Consider the following 19980-nt stretch of genomic DNA (forward strand, 5'->3'; position numbering starts at 1 on the left):
AATATGCACACCCTGTAATAACCTGTATAGTAGCAGCACCAAAAATCTGCAATGTCAAAAGAAAACCTATAACCTGTGTAGATGAGAATGCTAATATAGCATTCGGTCTCTGAACACTATTCAAATAGACCAAAACCCCCAAATCTACAGAAATTGCATAAAATCGACCTGTAGGCAGAAGTAGCGACATGACCTGTTTTTGAGCTTCGCGCCGTAAACGGAGGCCGAAATGAGCCCAAACTCAAAATCTAATAGTAGGATAGCCCTATGGGTTTATTTGCAGACCTTATACCCCTCTTTGTGCACACCAAATTTGAGGGCAAACTGAGGAGGTTACCTATACGGGCCTGCGACGCTGTGTTAAGGCTCCCACTTGCGCTGATACCAGTTGTGAGAGCTGTGCAGTGCGTGGTGTGTGCGTGAAGAAGGAGATGAAGACACACAAGGTTTGTGGTGCCCTTGCTCACAATGTATGAGCCACACCTTATTGCTCTATTACTAAAAGAAATGAGCATAGAGTGTACACATGTATTAGGGTTAGTGAGTTAGATGGGCAGCAGGCCACTTTGGCCTTTACCCCAACAGGTGACAGTGAGACACAGATAGAGCATGTTAAGGGGCTTCTCAAGCAAGAATTTGAAATGAAGGATTTGGGAGAGCTGCGCTACTTTCTTGGCATTGAGGTGATACACACCGCCGCTGATGGTATATGGTTATCACAGAGACAATATGCTTTAGACATGCTGTCCAAATATGGTATGGCTGATTGCAAGCCAATTTCTATGCCGTTGGATGTGAATGTGAAGTTGAGTGCACATGCTGGTGATGCACTCGAGAATGTCACTATGTATCGCAAGATTGTGGGTAGCCTCATTTACTTGACGATCACGTGACCAGATTTGAGCTACATTGTTGGCTTGCAGAGCCAATTTATGCACGCTCCAAAGAAGCCACATTTGGATGGAGTGCGATGTGCGTTGCATTATGTGAGGGCTACATTGTACTAAGCATTGTTTTATGTAGCAGGTGTGCCACTGGAGCTATATGGTTACACAGATGTAGATTGGGCTGGTAGTATCATAGACAGGAGATCTACTAGCGGCTTTATGTCTTCACTTGGGAGTGCTGCTATCACTTGGAGCAGCAAGAAGCAACCCACAGTTGCCTTGTCAAGAACAGAGGCTAAGTACAGAGGTGTTGCTATCACGACATGTGAGGTAGCTTGGTTACACAAGCTACTTATGGATTTAGGGATGCATGTGGACAGAGGAGTTGTCATATATTGTGACAACATTAGTGGCATCCAAATAGCCAGGAATAGTGTTCCATGCACGGACCAAACACATAGAGGTCCACTACCACTTTGTTCGAGAGCAAGTTTTGGCTGGAGACATCGACTTGGTCTATGTCGGCACAGAGGAGCAGGTTGCAGACATTTTCACCAAGGCCATGGGAGTTGAGAAGCTCTGTAGATTTTGTACCATGCTTGGACTCCTCAAGATGTCGAGCTCAAGGGGGAGTGTTGAGATGTCCATGAGTTGGCACTCATGATGGGCCTCGGTGACCGTTGCGAGCACTTATGTCACCGACATGGTTGGTGACCGCGACACCGCATATCTTCAGCAGGGATTCTACAGCTGACATAACTATCTAGTCAACATGGCTACTTAGCGGGTTCACACTATGGACTGCTTATTGTCATTTCATATACTACTTATGTGAGTAGGTTTTCTTTATGTATTAGTCACTTTTATTGGAGAAGAAGAAGAAGTAGATTTCAACCCTCCATCTCTTTGTGTAGCTTCTCCTTGTGTATGTGTGTGCTTGCAAGAAGGTCTCTCTCTTTCTCTCCTCTTTCTTTTCAGTCAATTGTGCAGAGATTTGTCAGTTTTTAAGTAGTGTCATGGGACACGCGTGTCCCAAGTACTGGTGGATTTTTGCAATTCTGACTTGTGCAGGTTGTAGAGGGTGTTTTCCTCTTTCCAATGGTGTCTCAAAAAGATTTGACCTGTCAAATGACTGTTTTGGTGATTTTGGAGTTCTTTTGCGTTTTTGTCCCTGTTTTCAGTTTTTGTGCTCAAACACATGCAAAACTTGATGCAACTCAAAATGTAAGCCTAGACAGATGATATACAGGCTCTAAGGAAGCTCTGTCAAAAATTTGGTCCAATTTGGTGCATGTGCATGGGACACGCGTGTCCCATGACAGAGACTAAAAAAAATGAATTTCTTATTTCTGATTTTTGCAGGTTTTAGATATTATTCTTATCTTTCTATAGACTCCTTGATCACTGAATTTGGACTTCATTTGCCCTTCAAACATCTGCATGAAGGTTATGGCATTTTTGACTGTTTTGGATTCTTACATGCATTTGATGGCCAACTAATGGGATTAGGGTCATGCCTACTTACCTTACTCCTTGCAAACACACATGTACATCTACTCTATGAAAATCAAGTATCAAAACAACATAAACAACACAAAAAACACTGAAAATGAATGCTCCAAAGAGCTCACAAAGCACTAAATCCTAAATGATATGCATATTGTGGAGCAATGGACGGGACAACACCCCAAGTTGATGCTGCTTTCTTACTCCTCGTGAAGCAATGGGTGGGACAACTACCCAAGTTGATGCTACTTTCTTGTGATAGCTACCCACATGATGACAGCTACCCACATGGTGAAGGCCACTTCTTCGATAACATGCACCGGACCATGCATTTACTATTTCTATCTCTATTGGTAGTACTACCCTCACACCACACATCCTTATCTTATCTCTATGGCAACAGATAATCTTGTATATATACACCCACCACTCATCAAAGAGATATCACTGAGTAGACAGCACAGCACACTGTGAGTCACCGCAAGCACATTGTGCACTAGCCATCTCTACCTCACCTTACTTGAGGCTATGTATCAACATTGTATGGGATTACAAGTAACTTGTGATAGGTTCCATGCTTTTGTCTATCTTCTCTTGTGTCTTGGCTATCTTGCTTGTCTATCTCTCTTCTCTAGTCCTTGTGTCTAATGCTTCTCTCTCTTGTTTATCCTTCTGTAGTCTACCTTCCTGTTGTCTACCTCACTCTCTCTTCTCACTTCTCTCTTGTCTCACTATCACCTGCTGCTAGTCATTGGCACTAGCACTGTCACATTTGACTATCACCTTTGTGTTGTCTAACCACACTGTCACTATCATGTTTGGCTATCACCTTCATGTTGAGCACCACCATCTTTACATTTAGCTACCACTTATGCATATCAATGCCACACTTGGTTAACACCTCTATGTTAGTACTTTGCGTCAATTTGGCTATTGTGCTAGTGTAGACTCCTGTGGGCATATCGTCCGCAAGAGAGGCCCATCCACACATCTGTGGGTAGCAATCCTATCTATAGGCACTCATTTTTGGCAAATTTTCTGGGGATCTCTCTAACTTGCAGGGGTCTAACACATTTTGCATGCCTGTATCAACTAGGGCAAACTCACAGTTAGCTAGCACTAGTAAAAAGTAAGAAAAACACCTTTCATCCTCTATTCAACACCAAATACACCACCTTCACCTGCACAACCACTTTCTACATTATCTCCATCACCACCACTATCATCCATACTTCCACCACCTCTAGTCTCCATGGTTAACCAACTGGAGCTCTTGACTACTATTCTAGGGCGGGTCAATGTCAAGCTCCCTACATTCAAGGGGAGTGCTAGTGAAGATGCTGATGACCATGTCAGGAGGTTCCTGGCCATTTGTAAAAGTAGAGGTCTAGAGAGAGAAGATGCATATCTAGCCCTATTTCCTTCTACATTAGAAGGGTATGCTGATCAATGGTTCGGCCAGATTGCTGCTAATCATTTTCCAACATGGGGAGACTTGAGGGAGGCATTCTACACTACATTTAGGCCAAGTAATTATCAAGATAGGGTTTTGCATGAGCTCCATAAACTACCCCTCCGTTCTGGGGAAATGGTGGCAGAACTAATGACTAGGGCTCATGTGTTAGTAGCTAAGCTACCAGCCTACTTGGGTGACTTCATGGTCAGACAATGAGTTCAACAAGCACTCCCAAGGAGCACTCAACAAAGGCTCACTGAGAATCTCAAGGCAGATGTGGAGTTTCAAAATATGGCTACTCAGATTGAAAATGCTCGTCTTCTATTATGTACTTCAACTGCCACCGAACGGGGTGACCCAGTAGCTAAGCTTCGACAAGCATTGAAGGATCCATCGCCTAAGCTTCGACAAGAATTGGATGCATTGAAGCTCCAACAAGTCAAACAAGAGGAAGAGACACTACGTCAAGAAATCAACAAGCTCAAAAGTGATCATTCTCCTGGGAATAGTATCAAACAACTCAATCAAGAGTTGGAGCAGCTCAAAGTTAAACAAGAAGTCAAACGTAGTATGTGGTGCACTACCTGTCATGAGCGTGGCCATACTCACCAAGATTGTCCCAAGCAAAAATACTGTCATTTTTGTGAGAAAGGGGGTCATGATGATAGTGAGTGTTACTACCTCAAGGGATTTTGACACTTACAACAACAAATTCCCCAACCGGCAGTAGCAGCACCCCAATTTGCTCAGCCAGTTATGCCAGGTCAGTATATTTCACCTACCTATCCACATTTTGTTCCACCAACTTTTCCATAACCATCACCCCCATTACTACCAGTCCCGACCCAACTTCCACCACAACCACACACAGCTTCTTTTGTAGCTGCCCCATCTCCACCTGCTAGACCCCCTGTACGCAACCGCCCTATCATGTGTTATAGATGTGGAGAGTGTGGATACTTCCAATCTAGATGTCCTCTTCCTGAAGGTTCCCCACCTTGTAGGAATTGTCCTCATTCCAAAGATCATTACACAAAAGATTGCCCAAACCCACCTAACCACCCACCACCACCACCAACACAACCACCACCTCAAGCACCCCCAACTGCATGACTCATCTCTATCCATTCATCATCCTCCACTTATGCTTCCACATCTCAACACCCATCACAACCCACCAATCCACACACACTCATGGCCTCATCTCTATTTAATCCTAGCCAATCCTCACCATATTGTGCTACTATCACCCGTTCTAAGGGGAAGCTACCATTAGCTGACTTGGAACCACCATCACAACCACATGCTCCTTTACCTATGGCTCATAACCACATTGACCTAGCCTACAGGAAAGCCTATGAGGATTTAGAAACCTTACGCCCAGTTTTTGATCCCCTCTCATCTATACCTGTACCACCCACTAGTCCCATGGCTACTTCTATCTATGACAAACTTATTAGGAGCATTCCCTTGGGTAACTCGCCTATCTCCCTCTATGATATCATGTGTCTTAGCCCTATACTTAGGTTCCACCTTTCCTCAATGATTACTCAGTTTGCATCCCAAGAACCTTATAGTGGTGGGCGTCTATCACATTCTTCCGTGTCTAGTCTAAATGTCAATCCTTCTAGTACTCCCACAGTTGACTACCGCACCCCACACATAGTGGTACACATAGCAGGGCAAGAACTAGCAGGGGTGGTCCTTGATGGTGGTTAGGGAGTCAACATCATGCCTGAGTATACCATGAAGAAATTGGGCCTATATGTAATATCCCAAGATATTTTGTAAAAATTACCTGACTCTGGAAATTTTGTACTCTGAGTTATTTTATTAATAAAGATTATTTTTCTTGAATTATCGTATTTTTCGGATTCAAAATTGGATTTTCTGAGTGCAGTAGACTTAATTTCCCGTAAAAATTGAGTCCAGAGCACGTATTTTTAATATATTTTGTATTTAATTATGGGGAAGACTATTTTTGTGTGTTGGAATGTTCCAGAAGCATCCAAATTGCAAAATTAGGATTTTACTACTAAAAATAGGTCAGAATTGCCAAAAATAGATGAAAAAGTGCAAAAAAAGCATGAAACTTGGGGGGCAAGCTAAGAAAAAATTGAGGAAGCTTCTAGAATCAAAATTGCGCAATTTTGAAGCTCTCCCCCCCTGCTTGCTTTTTCTGCTATTTGTGGAGTGCCCGGTGCCTATATAAGAAGCAAGACCCCCCCTCATAACTCAATTGATCTTGTTGAAGTTTTGAAGCTCTGCAAACGGTGGTCTTCTCCTCCAAGCTCTCCATAGCCAGGTATGCTTCCCCACCTTCTCTCTCTACCCTCTCCCTTGTTTTTTTTACTGTTTATTGGTGTTGATGCATGTGTTGTTGTGCATCCATACCCTAGTTCTTGTCTTGTTTATGTAAATCTTGTTGATGAAGGAGAGCTACATCCATTAGCTACTCCCATATCCCAAGATCTATGATGATGTAGATGCAAACCCGTACTCCCGTTTGCTTTATTTCTTGCTTTTTAGGACAGCAAGGGTTGCTTTTTGATGCTTTTTATATTTTTATGACTCCAAAATTCATGAAAACTTAGGAGCCTAATGCCTACATCTATATTTTATGAAAATAATTTTTTTTGAATTTATTTATGGGTAGAAAATTTATTATTAATTTTCTAGTGTCAAAACAGCCTATTTTTGACTATTTTCAGTCATTTTTGAGTTTTCCATACCTTTTTCCATAGTTCAAAAATTCTGAAAAAATTATCACGTACTTTAGCTAAGTTGTGTGATTTTCTTTAATTTTTATGGAATTTTTTGATTACTTTTAGCTACTATAAAAATTCATTTACTATCTGAAAAGAGTAAAAAGTGTGTATTTTTGCCTAAAAATAGAGCAAATTAGCTCTAAAAATAGAGTTTTTGAATTCTAAAAATAAGGGGATGAAAATACAAACCTTCCTATGTGTTTTGGATGAATTCTAAGTAGTTTATTTGCAGTATTCTCCTTGTGTGGATTTTTCGTGGAATTTTCTACATTATGACATGTACTCGAGCGGACGTGGTGGTAGTGGAGGTCGTGGTGGCCGTAATGACGTTCCTAACCCACAAGTGCAAGTTAATGATCCTGAAGTACACAAAGAGATGCAAAAAAACCAAGAAGAAATCTTGATTATTCAAGAAGCAGTGGCGAATGAAGCAGTAGCGACAACGCCAGTACGAGTTGCTCCAGTGCAACCGAATCTCATACGAAATCAGGTTCCAGTAATTTCAAGTTGTAAATTTAAATTGCACGCATGCATAGACGGACGCTAGAATTGCCTATAGTATTTTCGAGAATTGAACGTCAAGTTTTGGTTTTTCCAAACACGAAACTATGAGCATATGTTTTCTTGCATAAATAGGAAAGTAAACTGTTTTCCAAAAGAAGCTGTTTGATTTCAAGTTTGTTTGCAATCAGAGTAAGAAAAGTTATGGAAAGGATATGGTAAAGTTATGGCAAGAAGAAGTTGAATTCCGTCATGTCTATGACGAGGAAAAGGATATGAATTGATATGAAATCTGCCATGTCTATGGCGAAAGAAAGATATGTGAATTCCGTCATGTCTATGACGAAGAAGAGAATATTATTGACTATGGTTTAGAACAAGGAGTTGAATCCCTACTCTCCTGTGTTTCTTTCTCCCACTTGCATGCAACTGAGGTCCCCATGAAGTGGATGAGCTGTTGGTTTTTGCTGGGCTGAGAGACCAATGGTGCAAAGAGTGCCCCCAAGAGATGATCACCACTTTGGAGGGGCGGAAAAGCTTAGAAGGGCTATGAGCGTTAATTTTTTCGGCACCGGTAGAAGAAGGTTTGAGTTGGTCCCTTGGTTTTCCTCTCCTAGTTGTGGGTAGCTTTAGGAGAGAGGTTGGATTCTAGATACACCTACTAGATTGAAAGAAAGATGACTATGTTGAAAAAGTCTTGTGGAGACTGTGCTGAAAAGTCTGAGGACTGTGATTTGATTGAAATATTTGGATTGGAAATGATTTGATGAATAGTATGAAAGAGACTAAGACAAGAAAAGGATTGTTTTTGTTTTTAAATGAACTGTTTTACTTGGTCTCTGTATTCATTTGTTTTCAATTGATTGAAGGGCTGATTTAACGAATGAAGTTTGGAAATAAATAAGGAAGATTTTTTTATATGTTAAACAGTGTGGTAGCTTAGTTCACTAAAAAAAGAAAGGGTGTGTGCAGGGTGGAAAGTGGGTGATTGGTTGCCCCGACGGCTCCTTTCAATGGATGGGTGGACTCGATTAGTCGAGTAACTTTCCAACAAATTAAAACTGTTAAACATTGAAACACACATTAGATTGTTTTCTTTTATTTTTGTTTGTTCCGTGACTAAAAGTCTTGGAGATACAATGGCTATGCCTCAAACATACATGAGGAAAAAAGCATTGGAATTAAAGGGGCGAACTGTTAATCTAATGGCTATGCCCTGAAAATATGGAAAAAAAGCATTAGATAACCCAGTTATGTCAACAGCCAGTGTTCCTGTCAAGACCTTTCCTGATGAGTTGAAAAAAGGTGAAGGGAATTATTTTACTCTTCTTTATAGCTTTCGACTGCGAGGTAGAGCTATGCTAGGCGCCAATGGCTTGTATTCCATGTCTTCATTACTGGAACTAGAATGGCATGTGTTGGATTACCATTATTAGCTAGCCAACTACTGAGTATAGCTTGTTCGTGACTGGGCGGATCAAGGTGATTGTGCTAGGCTGGGACGGGTTACTCACAGGGTGGTATCAGAGCGCAGTTTTCTTATGTGTTGATTAATTGATCTGGGTTAGTTATTGATTATAGATTGACCTAGGAATTGTTGGTTATGATAACCATGTCTGAGGAATGTTTGATTTGGTACTTGCTTGTTTTCGTACTTATGTATTTCCCCATGTTCTTCGTTCTACCCTAATCCTAATATAATTGGTTCGTAGAATGATTACGACAAGTACTATATTTTCCTGATTATGTACTACATGGCTTGTGCATCATCAGACCTGTGTTTCAAGACGATGATGTTATGGACCCTTGAGAAGTTAAATCCATCATACCCCACTAGAGCAGTACAGTGGTCAGAAGGATGGCACTTGTCAGGTGGATACTTTAACATACGGGTTGATCGGATCACGAATCTATCAACGGATCTCCGCAAACTTAGATGGTTCGAGGAGCTGGGACCAGTACGTTTGTACGTGTTCTTGCCAACGAGAGTTGATAGGATGGTTACAATTGGTGGCGTGAGGATGACGCAAAATCAGTGGATTTATCATGAAGTGACTAGAATTGTCTCTGCAAATAGAATAGCCTTGTTTGATAGATATTACAATAGACTGAGTGATCCAAAATTTGAGTATGGTCTACCTAGATTATCTGATACCTATAGAATTTTAGAAAACTTGACTGTACCTTTTCAGTGGATTGATATGGAAGCTATGAAGTTTCATGGTATTCAGATGGGTTGATTGGAAATCTCCCAAAGTTTTGTATTTTTCCAGTTTGGAAACTCTGAGGAGTTTGATTTTTGTATGAAATGATATTGGAATAGAATGATTTGTTTGAAACAATGGAATATTGTGTTGAGTTTTGAGAAATTGTCTTATGCAGACTGGAATGGACGCTTGTTTGGAAATTGGTTGAGCAATGACTTGGTTTGCCTATAGTGGCTGAAATTGTTTGGAAATTGATTGACTCTTGGTTGAGTAATGTGGTCTTGATTGATGCATGAGATTGGATTGAGACTCATAGGTTATCTTTTTTTTGACAGAGACATCGATTATCTCCTTACACGATGTTCACAATTTTTGGGATCGTATTTGATACTGCATGCAAGTCAGATAATGTTGACTTCAGAGAGACAATGAAGATTGTGGTTGACAAGCTATTTGACCCTGCTACTTTGATGTGGCCGTTATCTTCCAGACTTAGAGTGACATGTTCAGAATATTGTGTTATAGATGCAGCAAGACTTGAGCACTTTACCGTCAGCCTCCAGAGGATCAAACTGTTGGAAAAATTGAGAGTTATCTCTATGTTTACTTTTTGTGGGACTCCTTAGCGTAAAACCTATATTGTTAGAGATGGAAGAGTTGTACTCCAGAATCAATGGGTTTTTGATCAAGTCCGATGTGTGATACCTGCTGATTGGGTTCACATACCTTTTAGTGCTAGAGAAGGAATGACTCGAATACCCCGAGATCACCATATCTTGGAGACTTTATGTACTCCGACTTATTGGATATGTGCTAGTACTTTGAAGTGCCTCAAGGATCAAGAGGCCACTTTTGTAGTTCCTGAATGAATATTGTACTGAATATTTCTTTTTGAATTAAGAAATTATATTTGCTAATCTCTCTCTTGTCTAAGTGTTGAACTGAGCGAGTGAGACTATTGAGCAGTGTGCATTAGTCTAAAGTTTTCATGGTATTTGTGATTTTATCAGGACGTTTTACCTGTTAGTATGTATACGGAGGCTCAGAAGAAGAAGCTACTCTTGAAGCAGTTTCAACCCCCAATCTTTAAAGGGGAAGCTCTGAGGTTGAGAAGTTAGCTGAGACGTGGATTGAGCAACTTGATGATTACTTTAATGAAGCCGGTACAGCTCCGGTAAATCGTGCAATGTTTGGTATGTTTAAGCTAGCAGGCGAGGCAAAGCTATGGTGGAAGCAGTATTGTAAGGACAAAGGTGTTGTTCCTAGTTCACAGACTTGGGAACAGATTAAGCAAGCTGTAAGGGAACGATATTTACCCCCAGCACATGAGACACTGAAGATGAACAAGTTCTATCGTTTGAAGTAATTTTCACTATCTTTGGAGGAATATTATTCAAAGTTTGTGTCTTTATGAAGGTACGCTCCATTGATGACTGCAGAGCAGATTATTGCCAGATTTTGTCAAGGTTTGAATAGACCATTGGATACGCGTTTGGAGGCAATGAGGCCTACATCTGTTCAGGATGCCTTACTTCGAGCTAAACCATTGTCAAGAGAAATATCTCAGGATCATGGAGTTAGAAGAAGGGAGCTGGTGCACTCGAGACTGCAAGAGGGACAAAATAGGAGACCTCCTCCGCAATCAAATTTCCAGCCACCGCCGAGACCGAGAGTTTATGCGGCTAATGCTCCAGTAAGGGATTTGTCTAATGTCCAATGCTTTGAATGTAATGAGTGGGGACATTACAGGAATACTTGTCCAAGTTTGCAACATTGTACAACAACTGCAACAGGGACTAATCCCCAGAATGAGAGGAATTTATCAGAGGTTTGAACAGGATAATGGCAATAGAGGTAGAGGTCGAGCAAGAGGACGAACTGCAAGGATGAATGGAAGAGGTAGAGGTGGTAGAGCCTACGGGGCTAGGAATAACCCTACCATTGGCGATTAAGCTAATGATCGAGCGACCTTGTATACTGCAATTGATAATCCTGGTGCCCAGAATCAGTATGCAGTTATATAGATGCAAGCGACTCATGGAGGTGAGACTTTCAAATTGCTTATTGATTACAGAAGTACTCATTTGTTTTTATCTCCTAAATGTTTAAGGAAGCTAAAATTGGATCAGTTTAATACCGGACCCATGACAGTGGAGATGGCGAATGGAAAGGATGTTTTGTCGAGGACCATAGTAGGGTACCTTTGTTTTTAACTCGGAAGTAGTTCAACCTCAGCGTATTTTAGAGTTTTACCTGTAGGTGTTTATGATAGAATTTTGGGAATGGACTGGCTATGATCCAGGCGAGCGAATATTCATTGCGCACAAGAAACTTTTTCTTTTTTGGATGACCGAAATCAGGAAGTTTTGGTGCAAGGGAAGAATGGACAGCCCAAGGCAAAGTTATCTAAAGCTAAGAGGTTATTGAAGGCCTTAAATCAGGGCAAAAGATATTTGTGGTGAAGTTGAACAAGGTTAAAGAATCTGAGAATGAAGCTGAACCGATGTGGTTGCAAGATTTTACTGACGTATTTCCTGAAGATTTGGCGAATCTTCCACCTCCCAGAGAAATTGACCATGGTATCGAAATATTTCCAGGGAGTGAGCCTGTATCAAAGAGACCGTACAAGATGCCTTTGCCTAAAGCAATTGAGCTTAAGGAACAGCTCTGTCAACTTTTGGAACAGTGCTTTATAAGACCAAGTAATTCACCTTGGGGAGCACCTGTGTTGTTCCAGAAGAAGAAGGATGGTACCTTACGCTTATGTATCGATTATCGAGGATTGAATCAGGTTACTGTGAAGAATAAATATCCGATTCCTAGAATTGACAAATTGTTGGATCGATTGCATGGATCAAAGGTCTTTACAAAGATTGATCTAAGATCAGGATATTATCAAATCAGAGTCAAGGAATCTAACATCCCGAAGACAACATTTAGCATGAGATATGGACATTATGAGTTTACAGTTATGTCATTTGGGCTAACTAATGCTCCAGCGACATTTAATCTGTTAATGCAAGATATTTTCAGGCCATACTTGGATGATTTTGCATTGGTGTTTTTCGATGATATTCTGGTATACTCCAAATCGATGGAGGAGCATGAAGGATATGTTCGCAAGGTACTTCAGTGGTTGAGGGAAAATAAACTCTATGCAAAGTAGAGTAAGTGTACTTTTTGTACCTCCCAGATCGAGTATCTTGGATTTATTGTCTCTGAGGAAGGAATATCAGTGGACCCTGCAAAGGTTAAGGATATTCTGGATTGGCCTATTCCGACGAATGTTAGCGAAGTGCGAGGATTTCTTGGTATTACAAGATGGTACAGGGTATTTATCCAGAATTATGCTATGATTGCCTCACCATTGACTAAACTATTGAAGAAGGGTGTGAAGATAATCTGGAATGAGAAGCTACAAGCTAGTTTTGATGAGTTGAAGAGGATTGTTACTTCAGCTCCCTGTCTTAAATTGCCGGACTTCACTAAGGAATTTGAAGCTATTACTGATGCGAGTGGAATTGCATTAGGTGGAGTCCTTGTGCAAGAGGGTAGACCTGTAGCGTTTACATCCAGGAAGCTTAAGACATATGAACTGAATTATGCTACTCATGATTTAGAGTTGTTAGCTGTTATTCATGCTCTGAAGATATGGAGGCATTACTTGCTTGGAAGGAAGTTTAAGCTTGTGAGACGGACCATAAGAGTCTAAAGTGGATATTTACACAACAGAACCTTAATATGCGGCAGAGGAGATGGATTGAGCTATTACATGAATATGACTTTGATATAGTATATCGCCCAGGAAAGGAGAATATCGTTGCTAACTCCCTAAGCCGTAAGAGTTATTTAGGAGCTATATCTATGCCAGATGATCCTATTTTGTTAAAGGTAAGAGAATCAGCACTTGGAGATATTGAATATCAGAAGATGCTCGATCTTACTAGGAATGGAGGACGGATCGATGCTGAGAGAACCTTAGTTGCAAATTATCTAGAGAATGAGGGATGCCTATATTACTGACATCGCTTATGTATTCCTAAAGATATTGCCTTGAGAAGATTAGTTTTGTCAGAAGCTCATGATAGTATGACGTCAGGACACCCAGGTTATGTGAAAACTTTGAATATAGTCAGGAAGAGTTATTTTTGGTTAGGAATGAAGAGGGATGTACTCAATTATGTGAAGAGCTACTTATCTTGTCAGAGGATTAAGGCTGAAAGAGTCAAGATGCCGGGAAAATTGGAACCTTTAGCGATTCCAGAGATGAAGTGGGAATGTATCAGTATGGATTTTGTTACCGGATTACCCACAGTGCAAGGAGGCTACGATTCTATTATGGTCATTGTGGATATGTTGACGAAGGTAGCACACCTTATCCCAGTTAAGACGACTTATACAGCTGCTGATATTGCTAGGATATTTATCAAGGAAGTGTTCAGAATTCATGGATTACCTAAAAGAATAGTAAGTGATCGTGATGCCAAGTTTACTTCAAAATTTTGGACATCCTTATTTCAAGAAGTTGGAACTCAATTGAACTTCAGTACGGCTTATCATCTGCAAACTGATGGCCAAACTGAAAGAGTAAACCAAGTGATTGAAGATATTCTTAGAGCTTACTCTAGCCGTGAACCGAGGAAGTGGATTCAATACTTACCGTTGGTGGAATATGCTTATAATTCATCGTATCATTCGAGTATTGATATGACTCCGTTTAAAGCACTCTATGGTCAAGATTGTTTGTCACCTTTGAATTTTTCGGATCCTACCATTAGAGTGGAAGCTTCTAAACAGATGCTTGAAGAGATGAATCGACAAGTCAAAGATGTTCAGAAGGAAATTCAAGCAGCAAAGGATAGGCAGAAACGATATGCTGTTGCTAACAGATCAGAAAGAATTTTCAAGGAAGGAGACATGGTGTTCTTACGAGTAAAACCCGACAAGAGCTCTTTATCATTGGGAAAATTCAAGAAGTTCAGTCCTAGATATTGTGGACCTTATGAAGTTCTGAGGAGAATTGGTCCTCAAGCATATAAGTTACGACTTTCGGAACATTTGAAGATTCATGATGTGTTTTATGTGAGTTTGTTGAAGACGTATAACCCCAGACCAGATCATATCTTGAATGATGAGCAAGTTATACTGTCGACGTAAGGAACTATGGAAATTTGTCCAGATTGTATTTTGGAGACTCGAGAAAGAAGCCTTTGAAATCGAGTGATTAGAGAACATTTGGTCCAATGGAAAGATTATTCAGCTGAAGAAATGACTTGGGAAGATGAGGGATTCCTGCTGCTGTGAAGAATTATCCAGAGATGTTGTCGAGATGAGGACATCTCGAGTTCTTTAAGTATGGGAGGATGTAATATCCCAAAATATTTTGTAAAAATTACCTGACTCTGGAAATTTTGTACTCTGAGTTATAAAGATTATTTTTCTTGAATTATCATATTTTTCGGATTCAAAATTGGATTTTCTGAGTGCAGTAGACTTAATTTCTTGTAAAAATTGAGTCCAGAGTACGTATTTTTAATATATTTTGTATTTAATTATGGGGAAGACTATTTTTGTGTGTTGGAATGTTCCAGATGTATCCAAATTGCAAAATTAGGATTTTTACTGCTAAAAATAGGTCAAAATTGCCAAAAATAGATGAAAAAGTGCAAAAAAAGCATGAAACTTGGGGGGAAAGCTAAGAAAAAACTGAGGAAGTTTCTAGAATCAAAATTGCACAATTTTGAAGCTCTCCCCCCCTGCTTGCTTTTTTTGCTATTTGTGGAGTGCCCGGTGCCTATATAAGAAGCAAAACCGCCCCCCCTCATAACTCTATTGATCTTGTTGAAGTTCTGAATCTCTGCAAGCGGTGGTCTTCTCCTCCAAGCTCTCCATAGTCGGGTATGCTTCCCCACCTTCTCTCTCTACCCTCTCCCTTGTTTTTTTTACTGTTTATTGGTGTTGATGCATGTGTTGTTGTGCATCCATACCCTAGTTCTTGTCTTGTTTATGTAAATCTTGTTGATGAAGGAGAGCTACATCCATTAGCTACCCCCATATCCCAAGATCTATGATGATGTAGATGCAAACCCGAACTCCCGTTTGCTTTATTTCTTGCTTTTTAGGACAGCAAGGGTTGCTTTTTGATGCTTTTTATATTTTTATAACTCCAAAATTCATGAAAAATTGGGAGCCTAATGTGTACATCTATATTTTATGAAAATAATTTTTGTAGCTTAGTTCACTAAAAAAAGAAAGGGTGTGTGCGGGGTGGAAAATGGGTGATTGGTTGCCCCGAGACGGCTTCTTTCAATGGATGGGTGGACTCGATTAGTCGAGTAACTTTCCAACAAATTAAAATTGTTAAACATTGAAACACACATTAGATTGTTTTCTTTTATTTTTGTTTGTTCCGTGACTAAAAGTCCTGGAGATACAACGGTTGTGCCTCAAACATACATGAGGAAAAAGGCGTTGGAATTAAAGGGGCAAACTGTTAGTCTAATGGCTGTGCCCTAAAAATATGGGAAAAAAGCATTAGATAACCCAGTTATGTCAACAGCCAGCGTTTCTGTCAGGACCTTTCCTGAAGAGTTGAACAAAGGTGAAGGGAATTATTTTACTCTTCTTTATAGCTTTCGACTGCGAGGTAGAGCTATGCTAGGCATCAATGGCTTGTATTCCATGTCTTCGTTACTGGAACTAGAATGGCATCCATTGGATTATCATTATTAGCTAGCCGACTACCGAGTATAGCTCGTTCCTGACTGGGCGGATCAAGGTGACTGTGCTAGACTGGGACGGGTTGCTCACACTACAAATCACTTTCTCTGCCAACTTCATTGTTTGAATGGCAGACCACCATGAGGTAATACCTCTTGTCATAGCTTCTAATGCTGTGACTATCATTCAAGGTATAACCTTCTCCTTGGATTTTGTAGTTCTAGATGTGCCAGCTGCTCCTAACTCCTATACATTACTAATCGGCCATCCATGGCTTTGTCAAGCACGTGCTCTTCATGATTGGGGCTCTGACAAACTTTGGATAGCCAGTAGCATTGGCCATCATGAGCTACACATCGATATTGGCATAGATGCTACTTCTAAAAATGCCAATGTGGTGGTCATTTCTACAACAAATAGCCAAACAAAGGGTATCCCCTATTCTTCAGACAGTGAATTATTAGAATGGTTAGGAGCAATACCATTAGATTGCAGCATGGTGCCAATCTCTCCTCTTTCTTCATCGCTTTCTCTTCCTGCAAGTTCTTCACCAGAGGAGGCTAGCATAGAGATCATCAGCTTGGGTGAGCCTATCTTGGATAGACATTGGGGGAAGCATTCACTCCAGAATAGTCTACCACCTAAAACGCAAGGTAGGAAGAAACAACCACCTACAACTTCTACACCACGTATAGCAGAGCTGCCAATTCCAATAGAAGAGCTACCCAAGTCTTGGACAGAGGAAAATAATGGCTACTTTCAAATTGATACCATGCAGGTACATGATGCAGATAGCCTAACAACAACAGCTACACTTCCAAAAGATAGTTTCTCACCTGATGTACAACACCCAGTCAAGGAATTCAATCTCGGCACTGAGGAGGATCCTCGTCCTATTCTATTGGCAGCATGGTTATGGGATCACCCAGTGCTTCTTCAATAAACCCTTTCTTTCTTTCACACTTACAAAGATCTCTTTGCATGGACATACAAAGATTTGGAAGGTGTTCCCCCAGACATCAGGGTACATAGGATTCCCTTGGTGGATGACAGTTGGTGGATGACAGCCACCCAGTGCGAGGTCGCAATTACAAGCTCAATCCCAAGTATGCAGAGGCGGTGAAGCTAGAAATAGAAAAGATGGTGGAGGCTGAAATCATCTCTCCAGTAGAACATTCAGCTTGGCTATCACCAATGGTCATCACTCCTAAGAAGAAGACAAACAAAATTAGGGTATGTGTTGATTTTCGTGCTTTAAATAAAGCTACTATCAAAGATGGGTTTCCTATACCATTTATGGACAGGGTGCTAGAGGATGTAGCTGGGCATGCTCTCTATAGTTTTATGGATGGATTTAGTGGCTACAATCAGGTGGATATCTACCTAGATGACAAGGAGAAGACAAATTTTGTCACACCATGGGTACCTACATCTACAACAAGATGCCGTTTGGTCTTTGCAATGCGCCAGCAACTTTCCAATGCCTAGTTACCACTATCTTCAAGGACCTGCTTCTTACTTTTCTTAGGGTTTTCATGGATGACTTTTAATTTCAGTGGGCCCCAAACTAGCACATGTGTTGAGGCCTTTTTTGAGCATCTTGATCAGCTCTCTCAGGTCTTTGCAAGATGTTGCTCCTCTCGACTGCGACTTAACCCATTCAAATGCCACTTCTTAGTGGTGCAAGGCACCTTTCTAGGACATGTCATCTCCTCTAAGGGTCTTTCTCTAGATCTAGATAAAATAATTGCTATCCTTAGGATACCTCCTCCTGTTACCTCTAAGGGTGTACAGAGCTTTGTTGGTCATACTGGCTACCACCGTTGCTTCATTAACATGTACGCTGATGTAGCTCTTCCTTTAACCCGGCTTATGAGTACTACTAACCCATTCCTTTGGGGCCCTGAGCAAAGGGATGCATTCAATTTTCTCAAAACTAAGTTTACTACTACTCCTATTGTCATTACACCAAATTGGTCTATTGTTTTTCATGTGCACACTGATGCTAGTCTCACAGTAGTAGGAGCTGTCCTTACTCAACCACATCCCGAGTACAATCTTGATAGACCAATATATTATGCTAGTAGGCTATTGAATAGTGCACAAAGAAACTACACTACCACTGAGAGAGAAGGCCTAGCTATTGTTTATGCATGTCAAAAATTTTGCCATTACTTATAGGTGTCGATTTTATTGTTATAACTGATCACCAAGCACTTAAATATCTTCTGAACAAACCACAAGTTGCTGGCAGAGTGTGGCACTAGTTGCTACTTCTTCAGGAGTTTGATTTTGATATTGTGCTCAGAGCTGGTCATCACCATGTACTGGCAAAACATATTTCTAGGGTTGATTTAGAGGAGCCACCAGTGGTGATTGATAATGATCTCCCTGATGCAACACTTTTCATGGCAGATGCTGCCCCTTCTTGGTATGCAGATATCTTTCAATTATTGTCAACTGGCCAGTATCCACCTGGGTCTACCCCTAAGGAGAAATGTAGGCTACTATTCAAAAGTCGCCCTTATTCTTTGCTTCATGGTCACCTTTATCGCTGCGGTCACGATGGCATATCAAGGAAGTGTGCCTACCCACATGAGGTACCAAACCTAGTCGCAGGTGCACATGATGGTGCTAGCACTGGCCACTACCCTTGCTACATTGCGGCCCAAAGGATACTTCACTCTAGTATGTGGTGGCCTATCCTATTCAAAGACTGTGTTACTTATGCTAATGGTTGTGATACTTGTCAGCGTTGTGGGCCTAAACCCAACCGCCATTTTAATCGGCCTCTTGAGATATCTACTGGCTACTACCCTTTTGAAAAGTGGGGGATTGACTTTGCGGGGCCGATTGACCCTCCAACTTAGCCCAATAATAAGAAATACATCTTGGTGGCCACAGATTATGCTACTAACTGGGTTGAGGTAGTTGCTTGTAGTGATGAATGCACATCACTCACTATGGCAAGATTTCTCTATGAGAATATTTTCAATCGCTATGGGTGCCCCCTTGAGATAATCTCACAGACAGAGGTAGTCACTTTGTGAATGAGATCATTGACACCCTACTTAAAAAATACAAGATTTTTCACAGGAAATCATGCACCTATTATCTCTGGGTTAATGGACAAGCAAAGATCTCTAACAAGGTTCTATGCAAGCTTCTTCGCAAGCTTTGCTATCAACAGTCATATTCTTGGGCAGAGGCACTTCTCAGGACATTGTGGCCTTTCACGACAACTTTCAAAGATACAAATCAACATAGTCCCTTCATGCTAGCCTTTGGAATGGAATCAGTAGCACCCTTTGAATTTCAAATGGGCTCAGCTTGAGTGGGTCAGCTCAGAAATCCTCATCCTCAGGCGGTTCACCTAACCAACATTTCACGGCTTCACCTCCTTGAGGAGACAAGGCGCTTAGCAGGTCTTATGCTCACACACACACGCAAGAAAAACAAAAATCTCATCATGATCATCATCTTTGAAACCAAAAATTCAAAATAGGCAATCAGGTGCTTCTCTATCAGGCAAAGTACTTGAAGAAGGTGAAGAAACTCGTCCCAGCCTAGGATGGCCCCTATGTGATACATGATATCCTCTGGAATGGTGCAGATCAACTTTGTACCCTAAAAGGTGAACTCTTACCTCTAGTCAATAGTTCTCGTCTCAAGCTAATCTTTTTGCACAACTTCACACACCTCTTCCATTCATAGATTCGTTGCATTCATCATCCATCATTACACTATCATCTCCTCTTACACAAACCCATATAGACCATGCACTAGATGATGAGGATACAGGTGAAGCAGAGGGTGATGCTACAGAGGATAGTGACTATATGCCGGACTCTCATTCAACTCCATCTTGCACTATCCTTGACCCCTATGACACTTCCAACCTCATTCTCACCATCCTTTTTTCTGATCCAGATATC

General features: G+C 40.9%; 1 protein-coding gene across 2 annotated transcripts; it reads left to right on the plus strand.

The window, feature by feature from the left end:
- Positions 1-6004: 6004 nt before the first annotated feature.
- Positions 6005-11459, plus strand: LOC147625126 (uncharacterized). 2 transcript variants are annotated; one of them, XM_086818941.1, is made up of 3 exons: positions 6005-6154; positions 6850-7107; positions 10336-11459. In XM_086818941.1, the coding sequence occupies exons 2-3, from the start codon at positions 6895-6897 to the stop codon at positions 10441-10443; spliced, it is 321 nt and encodes a 106-aa protein (XP_086675067.1). In that variant the 5' UTR covers positions 6005-6154; positions 6850-6894; the 3' UTR covers positions 10444-11459. The 2 variants fall into 2 exon arrangements, with proteins under 2 accessions (XP_086675067.1, XP_086675066.1); XM_086818940.1 differs by lacking the exon at positions 10336-11459 and adding an exon at positions 9661-10244.
- Positions 11460-19980: the final 8521 nt, after the last annotated feature.

This window comes from Cibotium barometz, chromosome 24, assembly GCF_041138505.1.
Source record: "Cibotium barometz isolate CiBa-2024 chromosome 24, ASM4113850v1, whole genome shotgun sequence".
Taxonomy (NCBI): Eukaryota; Viridiplantae; Streptophyta; class Polypodiopsida; order Cyatheales; family Cibotiaceae; genus Cibotium; species Cibotium barometz.

Coding starts and splice junctions, on each gene's coding strand:
- LOC147625126 (XM_086818940.1), top strand. CDS start 6,895: ATGTACTCGAGCGGACGTGGTGGTAGTGGAGGTCGTGGTGGCCGTAAT. Junction 7,108..9,660: donor CGAATCTCATACGAAATCAG/GTTCCAGTAATT, acceptor TTTTTTTGACAG/AGACATCGATTATCTCCTTA.